Here is a 20,247-nt window from a genome sequence, read left to right as displayed (position 1 = left end):
GGTCTGTAAATTGTTGTATGGAAATAAGGTAAGTATGTAAATGCTATTGCCTACTTAATAAAATGTAGTATCGTGTAAACGTAACTTTTATGTCCTCTGGGAAACCAAAAAAATGTATGTGACTTTCTTCATTGTGAATTTTGTCTTATTGCGGCATCTGGAACTGAACCCCAGATATCTCCAAGGAATGACTACATATCTAGGAACCTATTTAGTTCAATGAATAACATGATAAAAATCGTAATGTTTGGTAGGAAATGTGAATTACTCCACTAAGGCTAGGAGGAGGTAAAGTTGAAAATAGCAAAAGTTTGTACTTTTGATCTTCTTTGTTTGTTCCTCAAGCCGTTATTATATAAAATATTATATTTTGTGATATATAAATATTTTTCACTCCACCCTTTGGCCTAGCTTCTATAGATAACGATAAATCTCTCCCATCTTTATTCTCAAAAAAGACAACAAACAAACCCTTCTTACACAGCAGCAGTAGATCAAAAGAGGTTTTGGGGGTTGTTGTACTAAGCAGTAAGTATAACTTGGACATGAAAATATGCTTTAAGAATAAAATAAAGTTTCATTTATACAAAATAAATAAGTTCTAAAGATTTGCTGCTGTCAACCTTGTGCCTATAGTCAGCAATACTGTATTGTGCACTTAAAAGTTTATTAAGAAGGTAGATTTCATGATAAGTGTTCTTACCACAAAAATAGAGAGGTGGAGTATTGTAGCTCTAAGATAACAAATATAATTGATGGAGTAAGGCAAGAATAGGCAGGAAAAGCTGGAGGCAAGTGTAGTAGTGTAATTTTGGATACAAATAAGAGAAAATGAGAGAGCAGGAGATAGAGGTGTAACATATACATGATGTATTTGAGGGGGGAGGAAAGGATAATATGTAAATAACTTATTATTTATTTTTTACGATCTGTTAATAATACAGAGTTGAGTGGATTAAGTAGACGAAGTATTTGAGTTCACTCATTCCTTCAACACATATTTTCTGAATGCCATGTGCCAGGTGCTGTGGTAGGCACTAGGAATACGTAAGTGAAGAGTGTAGTCATGATTCCTCCCCTCTTGGGGATTAAATCTTAAGAGTGGGGAAAGTGCTGGCTATTCTGTTTTCCTCCCTTGCCTGTTACCCTCTTGTTCCCAGCAGACCCACTGCCTTGCCTTGTGTAGTGACATTTGCATCCCCAGGCTTGCACAACGGCTTCTGTTTGACTTCAGCCATGAGAGCCACCAGAGGAGATAAGAAGGAAGAAGGAAAACGAAGTCAGGATATAAATTTCCTAATCCTTTTTTTCTGCTGTGTTCTTAGGTAATGGCTATGTCTCTTCACAGCAACAGTAAGTACAGCTCCCACTGGTTGATCCCCACTCTGTATCCCCAGTTTTCCCTGGTTCTGAAAACACTATCTGCTCCCACTTGGTCCTTCAGGATTACAGGTGACAATGAGTTATTGCTATGAGGAGTTCATACATGCCTTGGTTTCCCTTCCTGTTCTTAACCTGCTCACAGATCTTCAGGTCATCACTTTCCTAAATTCTTCTGAAACACCTGGGTTGAATCCTGTTTACATCTGGGATCCTAACACAGATACATGATTTTAAGTGGAGAAACACTTACGTAAAAATTTTAAATTGTGCTAAGGACTATAAAAAAAGGATAAAAAGGTATATAGATAGAGAATAGTGGGTGTGAGTTAGAGGAGGTGGTCAGAGATAGCGTCTTTAGGGAGTAATATTGAAATTGAAGCCAGAGAATAAATGAAAGCACCCATGGAAAGACCCAGGGGAGAGAAATCCCAGCATAAGGAATGCTAATGCAAAGGCCACAAGACAAAAAACAAAAAACAAAAACAAAAACAAAAAAACACCTTGACATGCTCCATGCTCCATTCCAGAATTTGGTTATAACACTCTATGGAGACGGTTTGGTTAGGACACACTGAGTGGAAAAACAGCATGAGTGATAAGATCCTGACAATATCCAGTGGCAGATACTATAGTTCTGGCAGCAAAGCCTCACCAAAGCACCATGTGATCATTAAAATGAGAAGCAGCTCAGGTGAGCTGTGGGAGCCAAGCAGATGCTCTATCATTAATTTGCAATTTGCTGTGATGATGTTGGAACAAAACCGTGAGCCACACCACACGATAATAGGCTCTAAAGGGATGATCACGGGTACAAATGTGGCTTCTTTGATCTTATTTATTTTCATGAGGGTGGCAGGTTGGTCATTAGGTAGAGATAGTTCTCTTCATAACATGTTTCTTTTTTCCATAATTGTGACATTTCTTAGAAAGGATTATTAAGTGATAAAAAGAGACCTTCTTGACTGAAGCGGTCTTCCTTACACTCCCTTTTATTTATTTACTTTTGGGAGTTGTGTAGCAAAGAAGGAGTAGAGAGGTTGAAGAAAATAAAATATTAAAAGAACAAAAGTGATTGAGTTATTTGACTGTTGGGTCTTACCTAGAATGAAAGAGACTTTAAGCATCAATTTACTAAGCATATTTCAAGGCTTCCAAAGGCAACCAGATCTAACTTATTAAATAAACTTGCCTGGGGAAATACTTATATTGTTTTTTTCCTATAAGTCTAGTTTCTAATTTGTTTTACAATATGACCTCCATTTTTTTGTGGCCTTAGTATAAATTCTGGCATTTAAGAATTATTTAACTACAGGATACACTAAAACCCTTGTCTTCAAGCCAGAATATATTAGTTTCACATTTATCAGAATTGAACTTCTTACTTGAAACATTTTTAGACCTACTTGACACACAACAGCAAATCATGACAAACAAGACTTTTAACTATTACTCACTCTTATTACACTTAACTAATACCTTTAGATTTAGAAGGCTTCCTCAGATATCTGCCCAAATACCTCCTAACTACATTTTAATTTTTAAAATTTATTTCTACTTACGGCTGTCTTTTCCTTAAAAGATGGATCACATAACAATTCATTTTGCTTATAGTCTATTATGACATTGCTTCTATTTAGATTTAAGTAGAATGGCATACATGTCTTATTTTAATTCTTGATATTAAAACACATGGTGTTTACTATGTTCATTCCTTAAATCTCCATTAACTAGCTGATTTTTTTTCGCATTTACTGATATTTTCCTCACCCACAGATTAAACCTACTCTAATAAGCACACTTGTGCAGCTGGCTTTATCTCCAAGTATTTTATAGTTATATTGTGGGAGTTTGCTCACTGCAACTGAAGTTAAATAATTAACAACTCTGATAGAGATGCATTTATGCAAAGTATAATTATAGAGTTTAGAAAGGGCCCTGAGGTCTTATCATCCTAAAATAAACAACACTCTGTTTAAAATAAATCTTAATATGATAATCAAATATAATCAAAATTCCACTTTTGCCTCTGATCTCAACACCCATACTGCAAACATCATTGACAAGTGACTATATATCCTGGGCTGTAAACTCTCAGAAATCGAATCATTAAGTATGGCAAGCATTAGGGTGTGATATAAATTCTCTCTCTTGATTTGGGAAATGATTATGTGTTGTACGTATTGACAGCTGGTGCTATTAAGTTATTATTTCAGGAAATACTAAAGTAATACTTAGGATCACTATGTAACTATTATCCTCATGATTTTATCTGCTGTCTTTTTTTTTTTTTTTTTTTTTTTTTTTGAGACGGAGTTTCGCTCTTGTTACTCAGGCTGGAGTGCAATGGTGCAATCTCGGCTCACCGCAACCTCCGCCTCCTGGGTCTAGGCAATTCTCCTGCCTCAGTCTCCTGAGTAGCTGGGATTACAGGCACGCGCCACCATGCCCAGCTAATTTTTTGTACTTTTAGTAGAGACGGGGTTTCACTATGTTGACCAGGATGGTCTCGATCTCTTGACCTCGTGATCCACCCGCCTCGGCCTCCCAAAGTGCTGGGATTACAGGCTTGAGCCTCCGCGCCCGGCTTATCTGCTGTCTTGTTATGTCATATCAGAATCTACATCCTATGCATGAGGAACAGATAGTACTTTGCCTTTCTATCCTTTTTATTTACATAGTGACTGAATGAAACTTAAAGATGACACTTAAATTTTAAGATATGTAGGTAAAGATATAAAGCTTTTTATTTCATTTAGAGAAGTTTTTTTTATGTTAAAATAGAAAAATTAAAGAAATTGCTGTCCAGTGGAAATGACTAGAAGATAACCATAATTGATTACTGCATCAATTTCCATTTGACCTTCTTTTTAAAAATAAACAAGACACCATGGAGCATCTGGGGCAATGACACCTAGCAAGATAAGTGATTCAAAAATTAGGTATGTCACATTTTAATAAACAATTGTGTTTAATTACAGAAGAACATGTACTCACTTGCCAAGTGCAAAGCATTCCATCTTAACAGTTGTTCCTTTAGCAGCTGTAACCGTGACAGGAAAATGGACCTCAATTTTCGGCTCATATTCTCCCATCACACCTTGGAAAGAAAGAACAGTCTTTAAGCATCAAATGAATGTTACAATTTTTACTTTTTATCCTGGAGACGTTACAATGAAAACCACTGTGGCTTGGCTGTTAATAACTGTTTGATGACTATCAAATTTTTTGATGTATTGAAATAAGTAGTACACTTAGGCTCAATCATTTGGATGAAATTCTCGTCCTCCCTTGAGGACTAGATTACATGCATGTTCAATATCATTTAAAGTAATTATTATCAAGTGTTAATCAACATCAGTAGTACAGCTACTAATTGTTCTAAAAAAACTATAAACATTTTCCATTTTAAATAATGTGTTTATTTTTTAAGAAAAGGTATCAAAATTTCCTCATCATTGCCAAATAAATTAATATTTATTTATGAAGTCAATTATTTACTGAATATCTATAATATGCAAAGCATTTGCCAAAAATTGAGGGAGTAACAAAAGATTAATCAGTTTTGCTCTCAAGCACTCAGCAACTATATATTTTTTTTTTTTTTTTTTTTTTTTGAGACGGAGTTTCGCTCGTTACCCAGGCTGGAGTGCAATGGCGCGATCTCGGCTCACCGCAACCTCCGCCTCCTGGGTTCAAGCAATTCTCCTGCCTCAGCCTCCTGAGTAGCTGGGATTACAGGCACGCACCACCATGCCCAGCTAATTTTTGTGTTCTTAGTAGAGACGGGGTTTCACCATGTTGACCAGGATGGTCTCGATCTCTTGACCTCATGATCCACCCACCTCGGCCTCTCAAAGTGCTGGGATTACAGGCGTGAGCCACCGTGCCCCGCCGCAACTATATTCTTAAAGACAGAAACCAGAAACAACATGCTGTATACTCAAGTATGGGAGAAAAGCTATCTATCAAATTACTGTAATGAAAGATAAGAAGTGATCATTGCCATGAATGAGGTATTAAGTATTACACACTGATATGGTTTGGCTCTGTGTCCTCACTCAAATCACATCTCAAACTGTAATCTGCATGTGTCAAGAGAGGGACCAGGTAGGAGGTGACTGGATCAGGGAGGTGGTTTCCCCCATGCTGAACTCAAGGGAGTTCTCACAAGATCTCATGGTTTTAAAAGTGGCCCTGTTCTCTCTCTCATCTCTCCTTAAACCATGTAAGATATGCCTTGCTTCTCCATCATAATTGTAGGTTTCCTGAGGTCTTTTTATGTGACAGTAAAGAAAAAACCCGTTTTCTGGAGAGATATTTAACCTGGCTACAGAAATTTGCATAAATAACAAAGGGCTGAATGTTAATAGTGAGGACAATGGGGAAACTGTTTCCAAAGCATTTCAGAACCTTCAGGCCAGTGCCTCTTATCACAGGCCTGGAGGAATAGGAGGGAAAAATGGTTTCATGGGCCAGCCTGGGGCCCCACTTCTCTGTGCAGCCTTGAGACATGGCATCCTGTGTCCTAGCTGCTCCAACACCAGCCACAGCTAAAAGAGACCAATATACAGCTCAAGCCATTGCTTCAGAGGTGCAAGCCCCAAGCCTCGGCAAATTTCAGGTGGTGTTGGGCCTGAAGGTGTGCAGAGGACAAGAGTAGAGGTTTGGCAACCTTCTTTTAGATTTCAAGGATGTATGAAACACCTGGATATCTAGGCAGAAGTCTGCTGCAGGGGAAGAGCCCTAACGGAGAACCTCTACTAGGGCAATGCAGAGGGGAAATGTGAGGTTGGAGCCGCCACACAGTGTCCCCACTGTCTAGCAGAGATGTCAGAAGAGGGCCGCCATCCTCCCGACCCTAGAATGGTAGATCCACCAACAGTTTGCATTGACTACCTGGAAAAGTTGTAGGCACTCAACACCAGCCTATGAAAGCAGCTGCAAGGGCTGTGCCCTGCAAAACCGGAGGCAGAGTTTCCCAAGTCCTTGGGAGCCTACACCTTCCATCATCATGCCCTGTATATAAAACATGGAGTCAAGTAGACTATTTTGGAGCTTTAAGATTTAATGAGTGTCTTCTGGGGTTTCTGACTTGCATAGGCCTTGCGGCCCCTTTGTTTTGGCCAATTTCTCCCATTTGGAATGGGAACATTTAGCCAATGCCTGTATGTTAAAAGTGATTAACTTGTTTTTGATTTTACAGGCTCATAGGTGGAAGCAACTTGTCATGTCTCAGATGAGACTTTGGACTTGTACTTTTGGATTAATGCTGGAATGACTTAAGACTTTGGGTACTGTTGAGAAAGCATGATTGGTTTTTAAATACGAAAAGGATGTGAGATTTGTGAGGGGTCAGGAGTGGAAGGATATGGCTTCACTCTGTGTTCCCACCCAAATCTCATCAAATTGTAATACTTACATGTCAAAGGAGAGACCTGGTGGAAGGTTACTGATCACGGGGGCAGTTTTCCCCATGCTGTTCTCATGATAATAAAGGAGTTCTCACAAGATCTGATGAGTTTTAAAGCGGCACTTTTCCATGCTTCTGCTGCCATGTAAGATGTGCCTTGCCCTCCCAGGCCTTATGATTTTAAGTTTCCTGAGGCCTTCCCAGCCATGCAGAACTGTGAGTCAATTAAGTCTCTTTTCTTTATAAATTACGCAGTCTCAAGTATTCTTTATAGCAGTGTGGAAACAAACCAATACATGCTCACTGAAGGAGATCATAAGAATAGTGAAGATTTGGTTAAGTGGGACAGAGATAGGAGACAGTAAATGGAGCAATAAAAAACAATTTACCAGCAATAGGAATATCAGTTTTTCTGACACCTTGATATGTGAAGGGAAGTGATATTAGATACATTTGGAAATATATGGATGGAACCAAAAAACAGATGGAATTCAAAAACCAGAGAACCTTGATACCTTGATTATCAGAATAGCACTTTTAGATTAAAATATACAAGTAACATGGAGATATTGTCATTTTGAATAGGAGAGTAGCATCATGTTGAGATGTGTATGTTGAAATTGGAGCAGAGCAAAATAAATCAATTACATTACTTCAGTAATACAGGTTAGAAGTAATGAAGGCCTGAGCTTTAATAATAGTAGTAAAATAGAGAAAGGGTACTAGATGGGGAGAGGGGAAGAAATAACTGAATTGGCAAAACTTGGCAGGCAATGAGGTACAGGAATAAGGGTGTGGGCAGTGTTAATAATAACACTATAATATGCAGCTTGGGAAATTGGGCAATGTCAACAAAAGAAAAAAAAACAGCTAAAGTAGAAAAGCTGATGAGTTTCAATTTCAAAGTATTGAGTTTGAAGTACCTACAGGATATTCAGGAGAAACTATCTGATCACATAGTACAAATAAGAGAATGAAGCTCAGGATGAGTTCTAGACAGGGGACAGACACATACAGTCATTTAGAGGTAACAGTTGAAGTCATCAGATTAGACAGGGCTTTTACCTATTAAAAAACAATGCATTAGCTGAGGTCTGGTGGATTATGGTGCTATCGCCATCAGATAGACTTGGAGTAAATTTTCTCCTAAAATTAATTTTTAGAATCCCTGTATCTGTAAAGCAACACACAGAAAACAGCTATGATTTAGCACCGATACTTCTCTAAGGAGACTAAGCATGTGTTTGGGGGTGTCCATGTTTGTGGCCATATGAGCACTGATAGGTCCTTGTGCATATATAGTTCTCTGTACAATTGTTTCGCATATGTGTGTGCAATGAGGAAAAGAAGAAGGAACCCAAAGAGTAAGATAAATTCTGAAAGATATGAAGGTCATATATACTGGACACACAAAGGGAAAAAAGGCTACCTTTAGAGAGAAAACATTTTGTATGTTTGTTTATTATTTACCTATTTATTTGTCTGTAGCTTTTAAAATAAGTTTTGAAGAAAGCATGTGGATAAGTTTAGATGGAAAATGTTTAAGCTCACCTAAGACATAAAGATTATCTTGTTGTTCGTGGGACTTTTCTTCAAAGCAGAGAAAATGTCACTAAAGTTCTTATCAGAGGGATCTGGTTTCTAGACATTGCTTCGCTAAATGGCTAGTCTGCACCATCTCTGACAGGTCAGAAAACTGAGTTTCATTTTGCTCATCTGTTTACCGAGGGCATAGAAGGAAATTATTATCAATATAATATCCTAGTCTAACAGGCTAACTCCCTCGATTACTTTGTAGTCTCCTATTTGCTGCATATCAAGAGCCTGATAAATAGTAAGTGAATTGAATAGTTAGCACTATTACATCACCCAAACCAAATGTTTAAGCACTTCTTCTGTTCTCAATAATGTTTGCTCTCTTTTTCTTATTAAGTACTTCCCCATGCCTCTCCATACTATACTTACCAAGTTTATTTCTTTCATTTCCTCTTCATGTCATTTTTTTTTTTCTGCAGTGTCTCTACTAGCTACTGGAACAGCAGGATGTAGTCTGCTGGTGATATCTATAAACTCAGCTGAATGTTTTTAGTGATGTGAAGTTTATCTTTAATGCTCTCTTACTTGGAAGCCCCATAGGAAGACTTCAGGCAGCCTGTTTAGAAGCTATCTATGACTGCTCTTGTGAATAAGTTCTCAAACTTAAATCCTGATTTCCCTACCCATTCTTAAAAATGATTTGCTAGTGTTGTTACTTTTCTAACTGTTAACCTGATGATTCAATAACACTTGATTTATCATGATGCCTATTAAACCTAAGCCTCTTATATGCATGGGTCCCTGTGAGTGCTGACATTTACTCAGTGTCACAGAGTGTTGGAGTTGAAGTCAGGCCAAATTTGAAACCATTTCTATATAATTATTTCTAGTAAATTGTGCAAAGATATCTTAGGAGAACGGGGCATCAATCTCCAAAACTCCAGTAATTCATTTTGATTCATTTTCTCTTTATAAATAAAATACTATTTGGGGAAACCATTTTTATGTTAATACTTTAGTATTCCTCTTATTAAGGAAGGTATTAAGGTTGTACAACATTTTAGGCTCCTCAAAATCTACATCTGCCTCTGAATAATGTCAAAAAGTTACTGATACTATTGACTAATAAAAGTCAAATCCATATAGCCTCTTTTCTCTTCCAGATTACATTTATGAATTGCAAAGAAGACATTCTTGTATTGCCATAATTGTTAAAATGGCCCAAAGGATAGGTACTTCTGGTAGTATCTGGGTGGTAATTTTACCGATACACAACCTTCTGCTGTTTCTCAAATAATTTCCCTTATGGCCCAAGGCATTAAGACTCACTTCAGGCACCAAGAGGTTGCTAATATCTCAACTACATAATTGGATAAAAAGTCAAGACCCATCTTTGTGCTGTATTCAGGAGACTCATCTCACGTGCAAAGATACACACAGACTCAAAATAAAGGGCTGTAGGAAGATTTATCAAGCAAACAGAAAGCAAACAAAGAAGCAGAGGTTGTGATCCTAGTCTCTGATAAAATGGACTTTAAACCAACAAAGATCAAAAAAGACAGAGAAGGGCATTACATAATGGTAAAAGGATCAATGAAACAAGAAGAGCTAATTATTCTAAAAATATACAAATCCAACACAGGAGCACCCAAATACATAAAGGGAGTTCTACTCAACCTTCAAAAAGGCTTAGACTCCCACACAATAATAGTGAGAGACTTTAACACCCCGCTGTCAATATTAGACAGATCAATGACACAGAAAATTAGCAAGGATAGCCAGGACTGGAAATCAGATCTAAACCAAGAGGACCTAATAGACATCTATAGAACTCGCCACACCAAATCCACAGAATATACCTTCTTCAGAGGGTGGATTCAAGATGGCCAAATTTGAAAAGCTCTGGAGTGCAGTTCCCAGTGAGAACAACGCAGAGGGTGAGTGATCACCACATTTCAAATGAGTTATTACTGCCCACAGACCAGGAGATTCCCAGGGTGAAAAGCACCAAGAGCTTCTAGCATAGCTGTTTCAGCTGGTGCAGCAGGTCTCCGCACAAAAACTAACACAAACTTGGGCAGCCAGCCATCTGAACTGGGTCCTGTAACACCTGGGAGACACAGCTACCCATTCAACTGAAAAAAGGGTTCTGAAACAGGGAGCCAGGTGATCTGGCTCAGCGGGTCCAACTCCCACAAAGACCAGCAATCTGAAATGCTCCAGATTGAGAGTTTCACAGCAAGTGCAGCAGGACCCAGGATAGTCCATCTCCATGGGGGGAAAGGCATCTGCCATTACTGAGGCAGTCCACAACTACCAAGGCAGTCTGCCATTGTTGAGGCAATGTGCCATTACTGAGGGAGTCTGCCATTATAGAGGGAGGCAGTCCACCATTACTGAAACAGACCGGCATTACTGAGGCAGTTCTAACTATACCTTTGTAAACGAAACCACAAGCAGTTCACACAGCAGCTAGGCAGAGCCCACAGCAATTCAGCAACTCCTCTGTTGGCAGACTGTGATTAGGCTACCTTCTTGCCAGGCAGGGCATCTCTGAAAAAAGGCAGCAGCATGTCAGGATCTTATAAACAAAGCCCGACCTTCACAGGACAGAGCACCTGGGAAAAAAGTTGGTTATGAGTTCTGCTGTACCAGACTTAAATGTATCTGCCCGGTACCCTGAACAAAACAGCGGAGTTCACAGCTAAGCACTTGAGCTCCTATAAGGAACAGACTGTCTCCTCAAGCAGCTCCCTGACTCATGTATATCCAAAGAAACACTTCATAAAGGAGAGCTCAGGCTGACATCTGGTGGGCTTCCTTCTGCAATAAAGGTAACAGAAGAAAAAACTGGCAGAAACACTTACTGTTCTGCAACCACCACAGGTGATCCCCAGGCAAAAAGGGTCTGGAGGGGACCACCAGCAGGACTACAGCAGAGGGGCCTGACTATTAGAAGGAAAACTAAAAAACAGAAAGAAATAATTTCATCATCAACAAAACGGATGTCCACTCAGACCCCATCCAAAAGTCACCAACTACAAAGACCACAGGTAGATAAATCCACAAAGATGGGAAGAAACCAGTGCAAAAAGGAGAAAAACCGTAACACCTCTCCTCCTTCAAGGGATCACAACTCCTCATCAGCTAGGGATCAAAGCTGGATGGAGAATGAGTCAGATGAATTGACAGAAATAGGCTTCAGAAAGTGGGTAATAACAAACTTCTCTGAGCTAAAAGAACATGTTCTAACCCAAAGCAAAGGAAATAAAAACCTTGAAAAAGGGTTTGATGAAATGCTAATGAGAGTAAACAGCTTAGAAAAGAATATAAATGACTTGATAGAGCTGAAAAACACAACATGAGAACTTTGTGAAGCATACACAAGTTTGTTTTTTTTTTTTTTTTTTTTGAGACGGAGTTTCGCTCTTGTTACCCAGGCTGGAGTGCAAAGGCGCGATCTCGGCTCACCACAACCTCCGCCTCCTGGGTTCAGGCAATTCTCCTGCCTCAGCCTCCTGAGTAGCTCGGATTACAGGCACGTGCCACCATGCCCAGCTACTTTTTTTTTGTATTTTTAGTAGAGACGGCGTTTCACCATATTGACCAGGACGGTCCTGATCTCTTGACCTGGTGATCCACCCGCCTCGGCCTCCCAAAGTGCTGGAATTACAGGTTTGAGCCACCGCGCCCGGCCACAAGTTTCAAAAACCGAATCGACCAAGCAGAAGAAAGGATATCAGATTGAAGATCAACTCAGTGACATAATAAAATAAAATGAGAAGGCAAGGTTAGAGAAAAAAGAGTGAAAAGAAATGAACAAAGCCTCCAAGAAATGAGATTCTGAAAAGACCTAATTTATGTTTGACAGGTGTACCTGAATGTGATGAAGAGAATGAATCCAAGCTGGAAAACACTCTTCAGGATATTATCCAGGAGAACTTCCCCAACCTAGCAAGGCAGGCCAACATTCAAGTCCAGGAAATAGAGAAAACACCACAAAGATATTCCTCAAGAAGAGGAACCCCTAGGCACATAATCATCCGATTCACCAGGGGTGAAATAAAGAAAAAAATGCTAAGGGAAAAAAGAGAGAAAGGTTGGGTTAACCACAAAGGGAAGGCCATCAGACTCACAGCAGACCTCTTGGTAGAAACCCTACAAGTCAGAAGAGAGTGGGGGCTAACATTCAACATCCTTAAAGAAAATAACTTTCAACCTGGAATTTCATATCCAGCCAAACTACGCTTCATAAGTGAAGAAGAAACAATTGCTAAGAGATCTCATCACCACCAGGCCTGCCTTACAAGAGCTGCTGAAAGAAGCACTAAACATAGAAAGGAACAATCAGTACCAGCCACTCCGAAAAGTTACCAAATGGTAAAGAACATCGACCCAATGAAGAAACTGCATCAACTAATAGGCTAAACAACCAGCTAGCATCAAAACGGCAGGATCAAATTCTTACATGACAATATTAACCTTAAATGTAAATAAAATAAATGTCCCAATCAAAAGACCCAGATTGGCAAATGGGATAAAAACTCAAAACCCATCGGTGTACTGTATTCAGCAAACCCATCTCACACGCAAGGACACAAATAGGCTCAAAATAAAGGCAAGGAGGAAGATTTACCAAGCCAATGGAGAGCACAAGAAAGCAGGAGTTGCGATCCTACACTCGGATAAAATATACTTTAAAACAACAAAGATCAAAAGAGACAAAGAGGGCCATTACATAATGGTAAAAGGATCAATGCAACAAAAAGAGCTAATGATCCTAAATATATATGCACCCAATACGGGAGCACCCAGCTATGTAAAGCAAGTTCTTAATGACCTACAAAGAGACTTAGACTCCCATACAATAACAGTGGGAGACTTTAACACCCCACTGTCAATTTTAGACAGATCAATGAGATAAAAATTAACAAGCATATCCAGGACTTGAACTCAGATCCGGACCAAGCAAACCTAATAGACACTGACATAACTCTCTACCTGAAATCCACAGAATTTACATTTCTCTCATCACCATATCACACCTACTCTAAAACTGACCACATAATTGGAAGTAAATCACGCCTCAGCAAAGGCAAAGTAATGAAAATCATAACAAACAGTCTCTCAGACCATAGTGCAATCAAATTAGAACTCTGGATTTAGAAACTAATTCAGAACTGCACAAGTTCATGGAAACTGAACAACTGGCTCTTGAAATGTTGACTGGATAAACAAAGAAATAACGGCAGAAACTAAGATGATCTTTGAAACCAATGAGAACAAAGGTATAATGTACCAGAATCTCTGGGACACATTCAAAGCAGTGCCTAGAGGAAAATTTATAGCAATAGATGCCCACATGGGAAGCAAAGAAAGATGTAAAATCGACACCCTATCATCAAAGTTGAAAGAGCTGGAGGAGCAAGATCAAAAAAACTCGAAAGTTAGCAAAAGACAAGAAATAACTAAGATCAGAACAGAACTGAAGGAGACAGAGACGCAAAAAACCCTTCAAAAAATCAATAAATACAGGAGTTGGTTTTTGAAAGGATCAACAAAATAAATATATCACTAGCCAGACTAATTTAAAAAAAAGAAAGAATTAAATAGATGCAATAAAAAACTATATAGGGGACATCACCACAGATTCCACAGAAATACAAACTACATCAGAGATTACTACAGACAACTCCATGAATATAAATCAGTAACCCGGAAGAAAAGGATAAATTCCTGGACACCTGCACCCTCCCATGCCTAAACCAGGAAAAGTTGAAACCCTGAATAGACCAAAAACAAGAGCTGAGTTTGGGGCAGAATAATAGCCTACCAACCAAAAAAATCCCAGGTCCAGATGGGTTCACAGCCGAATTCTATCAGACATACAAAGAGGAGTTGGTACCACTCCTTCTCAACGATTCCAAACAACCCAAAAAGAGAGAATCCTTCCCAAATCACTTTATGAGACCAATATCATCCTAATACCAAAACCTGGCAGAGACTCTACAAGAAAAGAAAACTTCCGGCCAATATCCGTGATGAACATAGATACAAAAATCTTCAATAAAATACTGGCAAACTGATTACAACAGCACATGAAAAAGCTTATCCATCACTATCGAGTAGGCTTCATCCTTGGGATGCAAGGCTGGGTCAACATACACAAGTCTATAAAAGTAATTCACCACATAAACAGAACCAAAGACAAAATCCACATGATTATCTCAATAGATGCAGAGAAGGCCTTTGACAAAATTCAGCAGTGCTTTATGCTAAAAACTCTCAATAAACTAGGTAATGACAGAATGTATTTCAAAATAATAAAAGCTATTTATGACAAACCCACAGCCAATATCATACTGAATGGGCAAAAACTGGAAGCATTCCCTTTGAAATCTGGCACTAGACAAGAATGCCCTCTCTCACCACTCTTATTCAGTACAGTATTGGAAGTTCTAGCCAGAGCAATCAGGCAAGAAAAAGAAATAAAGGGTATTCAGTTAGAAAAGGAGAAAGTCAAATTGTCTTTTTTTGCAGACAACATGATTGTATATTTAGAAGACCCCATCATCTCAGCCCAAAATCTCCTGAATCTGATAAGCAATTTCAGCAAAGTCTCAGGATATAAAATAAATTTGCAAAAATCACAAGCATTCCTATACACCAATAACAGATGTAAAGAGAGCCAAATCAAGAATGAACTGCCATTCACAATTGTTACAAAGAGAATAAAATACCTAGAAATACAACTAAGAAAGGATGTAAGGGACTTCTTCTAAAAGCATCATGCTACCTCACTTCAATCTATACTACAAGGCTACAGTAATCAAAACAGCATGGTACTGGTACCCAGAGATATAGACCAATGGAACAGAACAGAGGCCTCAGATGTAATGTCACACATCTACAACCATCTGATCTTTGACAAATCTGACAAAAACAAGCAATGGGGAAAGGATTCCCTGTTTAAGCAGAAACTGGACACCTTCTTTACAGGTTACACTAAAATTAACTCCAGATTGATCAAAGACTTAAATTTAAGACCTAATGCCATAAAAACCCTAGAAGACAATCTAGGCCAAACCATTCAGGACATAGGTATAGGTAAGGGCTTCATGACTAAAACACCAAAAGCATTGGCAACAAAAGCCAAAAGAGACAAATAAGACCTAATTAAACTCCAGAGCTTCTGAACAGTAAAAGAAACATTCATTAGAGTGAACTGACAACGAACAGAATGGGAAAAAAATTCTGCAATCTTCCCATCTGACAAATGGCTAATATCCAGAATCTACAAAAAACTAAAACAGATTTACAAGAAAAAAAATAAAAACCATTCAAAAGTGGGAAAAGGATATGAACAGACACTTTTCAAAAGACATTTATGCAGCCAAAAAGCATGAAAAAATGCCCATCATCACTGGTCATTAGACAAATGCAAATCAAATCACATTGAGATACCATTTCATGCCAGTTAGAATGATGATCATTTAAAAATCTGCAGACAACAGATGCTGTAGAGGATGTGGAGAAATAGGAATGCTTTTACACTGTTGTGGGAGTGTAAATTAGTTCAAACATTGTCATAGACTGTGTGGTGATTTCCCAAGGACCTAGAAATAGAAATTCCATTTGACCCAGCAATTCCATTACTGGGTTTATATTCAAAGGATTATAAATCATTCTATTATAAAGACACATGCACATGTATGTTCATTATGACACTGTTTACAATAGCAAAGACCTGGAACCAACCCAAATGCCCATCAATGATAGACTGGATAAAGAAAATATGACCTATGTACACCATGGAATACTATGCAGCCATAAAAAATAGTGAGTCCATTTCCTTTGTAGGGACATGGATGAATCTGGAAACCATCATTTTCAGCAAGTTGACACAAGAACAGAAAATCAAACACCACATGTTCTCACTCTTAAGCAGGTGTTGAGCAATGAGAACACTTGGACACAAAGAGGGGAGCATCACACACTGGGTTGTGTTGGCAGGGAATAAGGGAGGCACAGTGCGGGGTAGGCAGGTAGGGAGGTTGGGGAGGGATAACAAGGGGAGAAATGCCAAATATAGATGATGGGCGGATGGAGTCAGCAAACCACTTTGCCACGTATGTATCCATGCAAGAATCCTACATGTTCTGCACTGGAGATGTACTCCAGAACCAAAGAGCAGTAAAATACATATATACATTCTTCTCAGCACCACATCACCCTTATTCTAAAATTGACCACATAATTGAAAGTAAATCACTCCTCAGCAAACGCAGAAGAACAGAAATCGTAACAGTCTCTCCGACCAGAGTGCTATCAAATTAGAAATTAGGATTAAGAAACTCGCTCAAAACCACACAACTATATGGAAACTGAACAAGCTGCTCCTGAATAACTACTGGATAAATAATGAAATGAAGGCAGAAATAAAGATGTTCTTCGAAACCAGTGAGAATGAAGACACAACATACCAGAATCTCTGGGACACATGTAAAGCAGTGTCCACAGGGAAATTAATAGCACTAAATGCTCATATGAGAAGTGAGGCAAGATATAAAATTGACAGCCTATTGTCAAAATTAAAAGAGCTAGAGGAGCGAGATGAAACAAATTCAAAAAGTAGCAGAAGACAAGAAATAACTAAGATCAAAGCAAAACTGGAGGAGATAGAGACATAAGAAATCCTTCAAAAAAAATCAATAAATCCAGGAGCTGGTTCTTTGAAAAGATCAACAAAATAGATAAACCGCTAGCCAGACTAATAAAAAAGAAAAGCGAGAAGAATTGAATAGAAGCAATATAAAATGATAAAGGGGTTATCACCAATAATTCCACAGAAATACAAACTACCATCAGAGATTACTACAAACAGCTCTCTGTACATAAACCAGTAAATATAAAAGAAATGAATAAATCCCTGGACACTTACACCCTCCCAAGACTAACACAGCAAGAACCTGAATGCCTTAATAGACCAATAACAAGGTCTGAAGTAGAGGCAGCAATTAATAGCCTACCAGCCAAAAAGAGTCCAGGTCCAAATGGATTCACAGCCAAATTCTACCACATGTACAAAGAGCTGGTAGCAATCCTTCTGACATTATTCCAAACAATATAAGAAGACGGAATCCTTCCCAAATTATTTTATGAGGCCAATATCACCCTGATACCCAACCCTAGAAGAGAAACAATGAAAAAAGAAAATTTCTGTCCAATATCCATGATGAACATCAATGTAAAAATCTTCAGTAAAATACTAGCAAACTGAATGCAACAGCACATCAAAAAGCTTATCCATTATGACCAAGTAGGCTTCATCCTGGGAATGCAAGGCTGGTTCAACATATGCAAATCTATAAATGTAATTGATAACATAAATAGAACCAAAGATTAAAAACCACATGATTATCTCAATAGGTGCAGAGAAGGCCTTCGACAAACTTCAAGAGCTATTTATGCTAAAATCTCAATAAACTAGGTATTGATGGAACGTATGTCAAAATAATAAAAGTTATTTACAACAAACCCACAGCCAATATCATACTGAATGGGCAAAAACTGGAAGCTTTCCCCTTTTAAAACTGGCACTAGACAAAGGTGCCCTCTCTCACCATTCTTATTCAACATAGTATTGGAAGTTCTAGCCAGAGCAATCAGGCAAGAAAAAGAAATAAAGTATATTCAATTAGGAAAGGAGGAAGTCAAATTGTCACTATTTGCAGATGACATAATTGTATATTTAGAGGACCCCATCATCTCAGCCCAAAATCTCCTTAAGATGATAAGCAACTTCAGCGAAGTCTCAGTATACAAAATCAATGTGCAGAAATCACAAGCATTCCTACACACCAATAACAGAGAGCCAAATCATGAGCAAACTCCCATTCAAAACTGCAACAAAGGGAATAAAATACCTAGGAATGCAACTTGCAAAGGACATGAAGGACCTCTTCAAGGAGAACTACAAACCACTGCTCAAGGAAGTAACAGAAGACACAAACAGATGGAAAAACACTCCATGCTCATGATTAGGAAGAATCAATACTGTGACAATGGCCATAGTGCTCAAAGTAGTTTATAGATTCATTGCTATTCCCACCAAACTACCATTGACCTTCTTCACAGAAATTGAAAAAAACCACCTTAAACTTCATATGGAACCTAAAAAGAGCCCACATAGCCAAGACAATCCTAAGCAAAACAAAAACAAAAACAATAAAACAAAGCTACAGGTAACATGCTATCTGACTTCAAACTATACTACAAGGCTACAGTAATCAAAACAACATGGTACTGGTACCAAAACAGAGATCCAGAACAACGAACAGAACAGAGGCCTTGGAAGCAATGCCACACATCTACAACCATCTGATCTTTGACAAACTGGACAAAAACAGCAATGGGGAAAGGATTCCCTGTTTGATAAACGGTGTTGGGAAAAGTGGCTAGTCATATGCAGAAAGCTGAAACTGGACCCCTTCCTTACACCTTATACAAAAATTAACTCCAGATGGATCAGAGATTTAAACATAAGACCTAACACCATAAAAACCCCTAGAAGAAAACGTAGGCAATATAATTTAGCACACAGGCATAGGCAAGGACTTCATGACGAAAACACCAAAGCAATGGCAACAAAAGCCAAAATAGACAAATGGAATCTAACTAAACTTAAAAGCTTCTTCTGCACAGTGAAAGAAACAATCATTAAAGTGAATCAGTAAAGAATGGGGAAAAATTTTTGCAAGCTACCCATCTGACAAAAGACTAATATCCAGAATCTACAAATAACCAAAACAAATATACAAGAAAAAAAAAACATCAAAAAGTGAGTGAAAGATATGAAAAGACACTTTTCAAAAGAAGACGTTTTGCAGCCAACAGACATATGAAAAAATGCTCATTGTCACTGATCATTACAGAAATGCAAATCAAAACCACACTGAGACACCATCTCACACCAGTTCAAATGGTGATCATTAAAAAATCTGGAGACAACAGATGCTGGAGCAGATGTGGAGAAATAGGAATGCTTTTACCCTGTTTATGGGAATGTAAATTAGTTCAACCATTGCAGAAGACAGTGTGGCAACTCTTCATGGATCTTGAAACAGAAATACCAATTGATCCAGCAATCCCATTACTGGGTATATACTCAAAGGATTACATATTGATCTATTTATAAAGACACATGCACACGTATGTTCAATGTGGCACTGTTTACAATAGCAAAGATGTGGAACCCACCCAAATGCTCATCAAAGACACACTGGTTAAAGAAAATGTGGCACATTTACACCATGTAATACTATGCAGCCATAAAAAAGGATGAGTTCATGTCCTTTGTAGGGACACGGATGAAGCTGGAAATCATCATTCTCAGCAAACTGACACATGAACAGAAAACAAACAACACATGTTCTCACTCATAAGTGGGTGTTGCACAATGAGAACACATGGACATAGGGAGGGGGGCATCACATACTTCGATCTGTTGGGGGTAGAGGGGCTAGGGGAGGGATAGCAGGGGGTTGGGAGATTGGGAAGGAATAACATTAGGATTATACCTTGTGTAGGTGATGGGGTGGATGGAGGCAGAAAACTACCATGACAGTTATACACCTATGTAACAATCCTGCATGATCTGCACATGTACCCCAGAACTTAAAGTAAAATTAAAGTCTAATAAAATAAAACGAGTTTAATAAGAGGCTTCAAATTATTTTACCTAATTTGAGCTATACTGCAAGAAATTATAACTGGTTTTTAAAATCTTATCATCAATCTGAGAGTTATGATATAAGGACATATGAGAAAGCTCTTTAGATATCTTGATCTTTAACAAATAATCATATTCAACAGTTACATTTTGTTTTACATTTCATGGGATTATTATGTTAGAGCTT

General features: G+C 38.4%; 1 protein-coding gene across 3 annotated transcripts in view; it reads right to left on the bottom strand.

Moving 5' to 3' along the window:
- The window catches only part of CNTN5 (contactin 5), a 1,375,758-nt gene that overhangs the window by 376,596 nt on the left and 978,915 nt on the right, over window positions 1-20,247 (bottom strand). For all 3 annotated transcript variants that reach the window (XM_074400462.1, XM_039471391.2, XM_074400463.1), the window contains one exon: window positions 4,378-4,480. In XM_074400462.1, the coding sequence (XP_074256563.1) occupies window positions 4,378-4,480 (103 nt within the window). The remainder of the gene's footprint in view (window positions 1-4,377; window positions 4,481-20,247) is intronic.

Source organism: Saimiri boliviensis, chromosome 6 (assembly GCF_048565385.1).
Source record: "Saimiri boliviensis isolate mSaiBol1 chromosome 6, mSaiBol1.pri, whole genome shotgun sequence".
Lineage (NCBI taxonomy): Eukaryota > Metazoa > Chordata > Mammalia > Primates > Cebidae > Saimiri > Saimiri boliviensis.
The sequence above is the reverse complement of the archived record's forward strand: the minus strand, read 5'-3'. Positions and strand labels throughout refer to the sequence as shown.